The sequence below is a fragment of the Opisthorchis viverrini genome (genome assembly GCF_000715545.1).
Source record: "Opisthorchis viverrini unplaced genomic scaffold opera_v5_30, whole genome shotgun sequence".
In the NCBI taxonomy this organism is placed as follows: Eukaryota; Metazoa; Platyhelminthes; class Trematoda; order Opisthorchiida; family Opisthorchiidae; genus Opisthorchis; species Opisthorchis viverrini.
Genome location: NW_008751686.1, coordinates 2,059,051 through 2,068,241, shown reverse-complemented (window position 1 = coordinate 2,068,241; position 9,191 = coordinate 2,059,051). Strand labels below are relative to the sequence as shown.

Genomic DNA, 9,191 nt, shown 5'->3' with positions numbered 1-9,191 from the left:
TAAGAAGCCAGTTTAGCTGTTCATCTACGCACAAAGAGATGTCCAACTGTTCTACACATGTTTTGGGAAGTGCAGATGAGATATGGCGCAAATCACAAAGTATCTGAGAGATGAGATCTAGGACAGATAATGAAACGTTCTTCTACAAATTAGCTATTCCAGTTCATCACCGCTCCTCTTTCAAAATGAAATGATCCTACGGAAAACCTCTTAAGGTCGGCCCCCTCAAGTGGTCCCTACAGAAGGGGATATCAATGAACTGACTCACCGAAAACATTCCTTATCATCATCATCGACAGCATGACATCAGCGTTCAACACCGATGCTTCACTGCCGTACAACCATGACATTCCTTATGAACGAAAACGACCAGCCCCCGAGAACGAGTCGGACTATATTTTTATTGAGCAAATAAAATCGGAATGGAAACATAAAAAATGTTTTTTACAGGTCGAAAAAATTCTATTTATCCGCTTGAAACTCTTGCCGCTGTTCGTACAGTTCCTTGACAAGACTCTGAATCATTGGGGTAGTGAAGCAACCTGTAAGAAGATTGGAGAAAAACACATACAACTCAAATATGTTGGACAGCATACCTAAGGTGCTTGTGAAAAATTCTTCCAACATTCCCGGCCTTTGTGTTTCTTTCTCATATTCGAATGCTTGCAAGATCATGTCGAATCTAAAAGTGGTTAAGTGATGATAACACAACAGTGCATTTAGAAGCTAGGCATTCACTTGTCAAAGTCTTTGCACAAACGGGCTTCAGGAGTCTGTCCGAGATTGTACTCCTAGAAAGAAATATAGTAAATGAGAGGAGACAGAAACTGGCACCTACGTTCCACAAGTTGAGAACCTCTTCTGCGTTGTCTTTCGGGAGTAGATTGCAAAGGTCTGCCATGGCATTCTAAAGGAACGGACGTGGTGAGAAGACAGGGCATTATGGAAAAGTAAACGATTATTAGGTAGCGTTTTGGCAAGAGGTCGGAAGCTGAGACGACAACAACAATGACGTATCAAGTTGGAAAACTCCTGTCTAGGCTTGAGCAACCTGGCAGTATCCCAGCACCCGTGCTTCTTTCGGGTGGCATGGCAGCTAGGCCGCGAAAGGGTGCTACAGCTGAACGATTATCTATTTTCAAGTTAGAAAACGAAGGGCTATCATGTAAGAGCGTTCTTTTCCACGTGAGCGAATTTTCATAATCTGATTATCTGGATACACTTGGTATTCCTAACCACTGTATACGATAAAAACTCTGATAACAGCCAAGTTCGCATAGAGTAATCTCTCTCTCAATAGAGTTGCCACTTCTCTGAAGAGTCTAAGATAGACAGGATTTAGTGTGAAATCCCACAGAAGAGAGGTCACTCTGCTCGATGGGTCAAGAAACCTCTTCTTCCGTGGTATCTGTCCCCATAATGGGATTCATCCTGCCAGACAAAGTGGCGCTTCGGGGGAGTAGTTCATTCCGCGCAAATTCGCATTACTGTTTTAGTCAATATCTGTCAGTAAGATTTTGCGTACATGCTTGGTAGTCCTCACCGTCATCCGTGGAAGTGCTATCGTGCAAACCTTTGGGAGCCTCAGGTGATTCGCAACACCAGGCTCTTGGTGGATGATCTTTTTGCTGTCTTACCCACGTATTACAATAGGTGTATGTCATCGTTTTTCATATGTAGTGTTTTATCTCCGCATTGTACCTGTGTCGTATTGTCATATATATTCTACATTTTACACGACCAAAGAGTTGTCACTTCTCTGAAGAGTCTAAGATAGACAGGATTTAGTGTGAAATCCCACAGAAGAGAGGTCACTCTGCTCGATGGGTCAAGAAACCTCTTCTTCCGTGGTACCTGTCCCCATAATGGGATTCATCCTGCCAGACAAAGTGGCGCTTCGGGGGAGTAGTTCATTCCGCGCAAATTCGCATTACTGTTTTAGTCAATATCTGTCAGTAAGATTTTGCGTACATGCTTGGTAGTCCTCACCGTCATCCGTGGAAGTGCTATCGTGCAAACCTTTGGGAGCCTCAGGTGATTCGCAACACCAGGCTCTTGGTGGATGATCTTTTTGCTGTCTTACCCACGTATTACATTAGGTGTATGTCATCGTTTTTCATATGTAGTGTTTTATCTCCGCATTGTACCTGTGTCGTATTGTCATATATATTCTACATTTTACACGACCACTTTTGGTTATATATAAATTCCACAAGTGAATTGGCAAGCACCCGCCTCGACAGCCATTGCAGTGTTCAGTCCATAAATGACGCTGCGAGTGACTTTCTGTGATAACCGTTGTTCAGCAAACGTGATTACTATATACCTAACCAAGTGCTTACATCAAGGGAACACTTTATGAGTGATTTAGGCCACCAGGCCACCTAGATATGAATTGTGGGCTCCAACTGCTTAGTTGTCCCCACGTGATCTTAAAATTATGAGTCGTACCGCCGATACTATTTCACCGGGTGTTTGGCTGATTGCACACGTAGCTTGGCGCAAACCAGTGTGATGCATCTTTCTGTCTGCGGCGTCTATAGACACAGTTGGATGCGACCGGAAACGGACGACTGTCCAACGTACAGTGTTTTGTGTTTGAGCAAAAACACAACGCCGATGAATACATCTTCGTGCTGTGGACACACATAAGCTGAACAAGAAGGTAAATAGCATCGCGTTTCATAGGGAGGTCATGTAACAGTGGTGGATGGAAATATGGTTGAGAAACAAAAGTGTCCGTCATGTTAGAAGGAGAGAGACGAGGATCCTGGTCTAACTGTGGAGTGAACGGGAACCACTTTTTGAGCCTTTGCATTTGGGTTTGTGTTGTTACTCCTAGACACTGTCACTATTTTGCTATCCTTCCGAGCTTCACTTCCCCGGGGGTACATATTTTCACTCTATCTGGCCATCAGCAGATTAATAGTTTATCTGCAATGCTCCATACCGACGGTCAATTTGTCTTCATGCGGAAAACTAGACACTTTGAAGTTCCCGGTAAGTGAATGAGTTGAGAACAAGTGGTTCCTCGTACCAAAATGCTTACGGTTGCACACCTCAAGGAATGTTTATGCACTGGCTGGCTTGTCGCTGGTCTAATAAACAAAACCTCAGAGGTCACTAGAGCCTAGTATCGACCTCGTGTAGAAACTATGAGTGTATGCGCTTCCAGAGACTAGAAGCCGATGCCTGTAGTCAGCGAAAGTTTCTGAAATAGGAACTCAGTCTGTTGTAGTGCTGTCGAACAAACGAGGGCAAACTTGCTACTTTGGTGAACCAGGAAGTTCATGAAACGCACTATTCCAAAGATTGCATGGGGTACGAATTATGGAAATACCGTGACCACTCGCAACTGACCGAACACAATTAGCTAGAAGGCTCCAGCTTTCCGTCGCACCAGCCAAACGGAGGTGCTGACAGGCAGGACAATCGAGCGAAACAACCAAACGAACCAACCACATTACTGGAAGTCCAAACACGTTATTCTTATTAGACGTCATAATTCAAGTTCGCCCGGCGTAGTTGGGTGGGCTAGTGATAATAACACGTCCGCCTCGCATGTAAAAAAAACCAGGGGTTCAAGTACCAACATGGCCAGAGATACGTGATGAACCCTAATAGGGCGGAAGTGGAGTTCAGTGGTTCCTGCGGTTGGTGTGGACTAACCGGAATAGCTGTGCAGGGGCATACGTGTAAACGAAACCTAAGAGTCTCGCTCAGCTTCTTCTGAGTAAAACTAGTGCTCTTCCGAGAGGANGCTGAAGTCTTCGTCGACGGAGATGATACGTCGTGGCGAGAGTGAGTAATGATAACTGTGTAACACATTCTATGCACAAGAACAATAAGATTTCAGTTGCATTTTAACGTTCTAAACGGAATTGTTAGTTTAGGACGGAATACTTCATCTCGATTGAAGTACACGCATCGGAGGTACAATGTGACTCAGAAACACCAGTGCAACGAAAAAAGATCCACCAGCTCCTGTTATCTGGGCATCACGAACAAGAGACTTGTATCCCCTGGGGCTAAAATTGAGCAAAAAAGCTCGGAATCAGATCACCTATCACGAAGGTGTATTCTAACAAAAGAGGAGGAAATAAACAAAAAGGTCCTAAAATAGTCCGTTTTTGTACGGTGCTACATCTCATTTTCCATCTTCGTTAGCTACAAACAGAAAGAAAGACTCTCTTTATGCCGTTAGTTCCGAAACAACGTGCATACAGCTTGTTAGGATGCGGACCGGCAGCCAATTTAAAGGCACCGAATTGAAGGGCCGCAGTGGTGTATCCATGATCTCAACCATTTGGTTACACAGGACTGTGACATGTCCCACTGGATGGTTGTGTATGCGTGTGCACGATTAAACTACCAACCTGATCGACTTAAGTGCAACCAAGAAGAACTGGTCGATGTGGTGTGATAGTGTGCCACCAGCGCCCATGACACAGCCGACCAGTTATTACTGTTAATTTCCATTCTGATGCTTCCTCGTTGGAGTCATTTTGAGACCCAGAGGACTTCTTCTGATGCCTAGGGGTACGTTCTCTCGAAGAGGAACTGCAGTGGAAAAACATTCCGTGTAAAGAAGACTGTTCGTTCAGGATGTTTGCTCCATGGAAAGAAGGGTACTCATGAGAGGGAGTGCTGTGTTACCAGAAATGTGGTTGGAGTTGATCTCCCTGAGTCCCAACCTACAAGAGCGTCTAAAAGTGATCACTTTTGTGGGGGTTTCACCGGGGGGAATTCTGTATGAGCCAATCGCAAACAACATCAAATCACGCGGTTAAAACAGAAGAACTTTCTCCAACAGAAGATGGACCACAACGGTTTCGTCATTAGATTTTCCAATTCTAATGGCTTGGTATATCGATGATCAGGAATTTTTCAGAGGAAGATCGAGATGTACACGGAAGACAATGTCCGCTCCGTGGGATTATAAGCAGCCTGGATTCGCATCAGTTTCTGGTAAAATTGGATGAAAACAGAAGGGAGTAAGGAGACCAGCTATGGGGCAAATTGGGAAATCCGCGTCAGATAAAAAGTGACAAACTTACAGATTCTCGTCTGGCTTTTTCTTCTTTTGACACGTTGCAGTAAGGAGTGATGTCACCAACAACAGATTCGGCCAGGTCATGAACGATGGTCATTTTGATCAATCTGGTGAAGTGGACAAATTGGAAAAAAATCAAATTACAGACGGGATAAATTTCAGATCAGAAGCACGGGTTTGTTAAGCCATGTGACTGTGCGATAGCAGAGCTACCGACTGTAGACTGGAAGTCGCGGTCGAGATGTGTGACAAAGGGCAATCGGGAATTTGACTAAACTTAACTAGAGACAAGTGAGGTTCACACCAGTGACGATCCTCAGGAAGAAACGGTCGTACAGTGACTTTGGGCTTTTCAGTATACGTTAGCTTCAATACCTCCTAGATGTCCCTGCATGTGCGCGCATGTTTTCCAGCGATTTGTGTTGCTTTTGAGGCAAATTCGTCACTATAACACAAACACGCACAGATGGCTTTCGTGAAAGCCATATTATCCTAAAACCACGCCTGTGTGGTATAAAACGAACGATGCGGTCGTTAATTTTCACTGATTGGTCTAATAATACTTTCTTAACCAAACTCGAGAGAGGACGAAAATGATGAAAAGGGACAACCCCCTGAGCGCAAACTCATTGGAAATACCGACGAAAGAACGGAGAAAGACATTTCAAAACTAAGGTTTGAAGGCCTGATTAATTGAGTCAAGGAAAAACAGATCAGAAACCCTGCCTAGTTGCACTCGGTTACAACGAATTTCGAAGGAGTTTCGGTCGGAATAAGAATACTTCGGTGCATGAGTGCTAATCAACACGGGAGGAGTCACGTGGATCACATCGGCTTATTGCTTCACACTCCGATCTGATCCAGATGAGTGGTAAAGAGGAAACCGGCCACTCAAAGTGTACGACGACTCATGAGAAAAAGTTAAACTGGTTAGAAAACGAGGGGAAGTGTTGCTAGGATAGGTTTGGAATATATACACACATGAGACTTGTGTGTGGGATGGTCTCACGAGTGCGGAAAATAATCGTCATAATTACAGATAGCAGAGGCACTGACTCACTGGAACTTGGGAGAATCCATTGAAAAGGATGAAGAAAAGACGAAAGGCAAGACCTAGTGTAAGGCTACACAGGAAACAATCAGTCAGCCTGGCAACGAGAACAAAGGGGATATCAGTTGGCTATGCATCAGTAACCAGGCTGACCCAAAAGGATCCCACTTGTGGAGACAAGTCTTACAAACGTCATACACAAAAATTTCATATCTGTCATATTTGCCTTTTCACAGGTAAATAAGCTCATGTGCCCTACAAACACCATTAACATGCATCCTACGGGAGTGCGCAAACTAAAAAGTATGATTAAAAAATTAATGCTTTCTAATAACTGAGCTGTGCAGTAGGTTCGTCAGCTTTTTTGTAAACACTTCACTATCGATCGGAGCGAAAATATATCAATATTTCGTGGGCGTGTGCTGAGCACCTAAATGGGTGTTTTGTGAGACTTGACAATATGGGATGAAATTGAACACTAAGTCGGAAGCGCGTCAACTCTCAGTTTACTAACAAGAAATCAAGAGATTTCAGTACCCTATGGACAATGCTGTTCACGGTGTTTCACAGACTTTGTTGGATGTTCGGACCTAGTCTATTATAACTGTTCTATCTTCTAAATGGATCACAAAAACTGGCGTAATTCGAGCTCCGTTTTTTGGAATCTATCGGATGTTTTTGGTTGCAGAGTCGAACACAACAACTGACTGGACAGTCAGAGCCCGAGATTAGCTTGAATGATTGGACAGTCAGAGCCCGAGATTAGCTTGAATTGTGCGCAGTGAAGAACTTTATGATCGGTTGGAGGACACTCATCAAATCTGTCTTCGGAAAAGGAACACAAGCAAGGACTTGCGCTTGCATCCGCCAAACAAGTCATTCTACTGGCCAACGATACACCGAACACACAAACCAATTTCCGGTTGGCTAACCTATGCTTGTAAGGTCTCACGTTCTTATTGTCATTTTTATGTCAGCCAATTGATACGCCTTGCAAACACTGGTGCTTACTAAACTTGTATTCGACTCTGAATAGATGTTTGTTTATCGGCCCAGTGATCCACGGAGTGGTCAGTCCAAACACAGGATGTGGAACCGTGAATTCGTTCGCGCATTGCCGGTTGCAAGCAGCACATGGGTAGCGGAGTGCTCCCACCCTTCACACCATTTCCACCCTAGTTCACCAATTCCACTTGCCCTCCAAATCATCGTGTAGCAGAGGTTTGATCATTTCGCAAGTTTTCGACAGTGTGCCTGCGTGACCTTGCTGCTTTCAAATCTGTCTTAGATTGACTCATGTGCAATTGCTACATGAGAACTATCTCATCAACCGAAATCCCTTCCTGAATGAGAACTATCTTCCGTCTGGAGTGGCATTTTGTGGCAGCAAAGTGACAATAGTGATCGGTTTATCTTCCATTAGTTCTGAAAAGTCTTAACACGATTTGGAATACTCCCTGTGAGTAGGCGAATCCTTAACCGGGTGATGACCTCTAGCGTTACACTGGAAAAGGACCAAGTTGTGACATGGTGTGAGAGAAACTGTCTCATCTCTTTGATGTAGTTTGGGAAACTAGATATCACGGCTGGTATTCGTTCACATAGATCCGCGGTGTTTCTGGCATGGTTTTAGTGATCCGACAGCAAGGTACTCGCCACAGTCAGTAGCGTGACACGCGGTCTGCAAGAGGAGATTCTTTGCTTGAGAAAGTAGCAGATGACTGCAGCCGGCGAGTGAATCTGTTCTAAGAGCATAAGACAGGAGCTCTTGCACGATTGTCATTTCGATATTCTTATAGAGACTGTTTGTAATACGAATTACTTGTACGGTACTCGAGTCCCCAGTCCTGACTAAACTACCGGAACTCTTCACTGACAAACTATGGTAGTCTTGGTAAAATAGAACGAATCTGCGGCAATCGTCAGCCACGGGCAAGTGTAAAATTTTTTCGAATTGTTTCTGGTGGTCCATTCTGCATAGGGTACAAGTTTCCGAAAGCCAAGATCTCACTAATTGTTCTTAGTCGATAAAAAAAGAACCCACGTGCCGTTTGCAACAGTTCCCGATAACATCGGAATGTGCGGAATGCAGCTCCTTTGTCAGCCTCTTCCTCAAATTTTTCGGAACTACTAAGAGGTCTACGTCTAGTGGAAAGTCTTGTTCAGAACCAAGTTAGCTGTGTTAAGGCAATTTCTACTTGTACTAAGCCATCTGTAGAAAAACGTGTGGATCAGTTAAATGTCGTTTTGAAGCCTCTCGGAACATAGCTTAGTCAGGGCAATCATGATAATGCTTTAAACTCACAATAAGACCACTTACCATCTTGACTAGATAGTCTGAGTAACATACCCCCAATAGACAATAGGTCCCAGGCCATGTTTCGAAGGGCTGGTCCGCGTTTCTCGCTGTCATCACCGGTTTAAAACATTTTTGGGTCACGACTGAGACTATCGCGAGACCAATTTACCGCAACTCGGGGTACGAAACCGGACTGGCGGCCGGTAGTATAGTATCACTTCGAAAACCCTGTCAGTAACATACACCAGCTCAAGTTACGGTGTGTATGAAAGTCTGCAGGCGCCTCAAACGCCCCCGAACAAAACAAGTTGCGCTTTAAACAGAAAGCTAGTCAGGCCAAGTGAGATGTTCCAGAGCTGCATGTTCGCCAATGCAGCCGAACTTTCGTATATTTTTCCTGGGAATCGTTGAATTGTGAAGCTCACACGACTGGAACACTTTACAGGCACATTTCGAAAAGCGTCCGATTAATAACCTAAAACGACTGAAGCAGGATGTCTTGTAACGAAACTGATGCTATCGATTTTCGTCAGTACATTGATTAATTAAATCTAATCTCCCAAGTGAGATCAAAGTAGATTTAGATAGAATATACCAGTCGTCCCAAACAAAAGTGGTCTCCGTTTGGAGGATAGTTTTCACCAAGAAGGAGCAGATTTTTTCGTAAAGGAAACTACTCACAAGGTTGCTGAAAATTCTTCGACAGCCCACGACCGGTTTCGCCCTTCTTGGGGCTCATCAGGTGGGCGCACTCCCCGAGTTTCCGTCAACCTTATGTTTTACTTGAA

At 44.2% G+C, this 9,191-nt stretch overlaps 1 protein-coding gene across 1 annotated transcript in view; it reads right to left on the bottom strand.

The window, feature by feature from the left end:
* Positions 1 to 381: 381 nt before the first annotated feature.
* T265_02472 (hypothetical protein) overlaps positions 382 to 9,191 on the bottom strand; it is a gene marked incomplete at both ends in the record, with an annotated part of 29,029 nt that continues 20,219 nt past the window's right edge. Inside the window, 5 exons of the mRNA XM_009166721.1 lie at positions 382 to 542; positions 597 to 682; positions 739 to 773; positions 839 to 907; positions 5,058 to 5,160. Of these exons, the coding sequence (XP_009164985.1) occupies positions 463 to 542; positions 597 to 682; positions 739 to 773; positions 839 to 907; positions 5,058 to 5,160 (373 nt within the window). The remainder of the gene's footprint in view (positions 543 to 596; positions 683 to 738; positions 774 to 838; positions 908 to 5,057; positions 5,161 to 9,191) is intronic.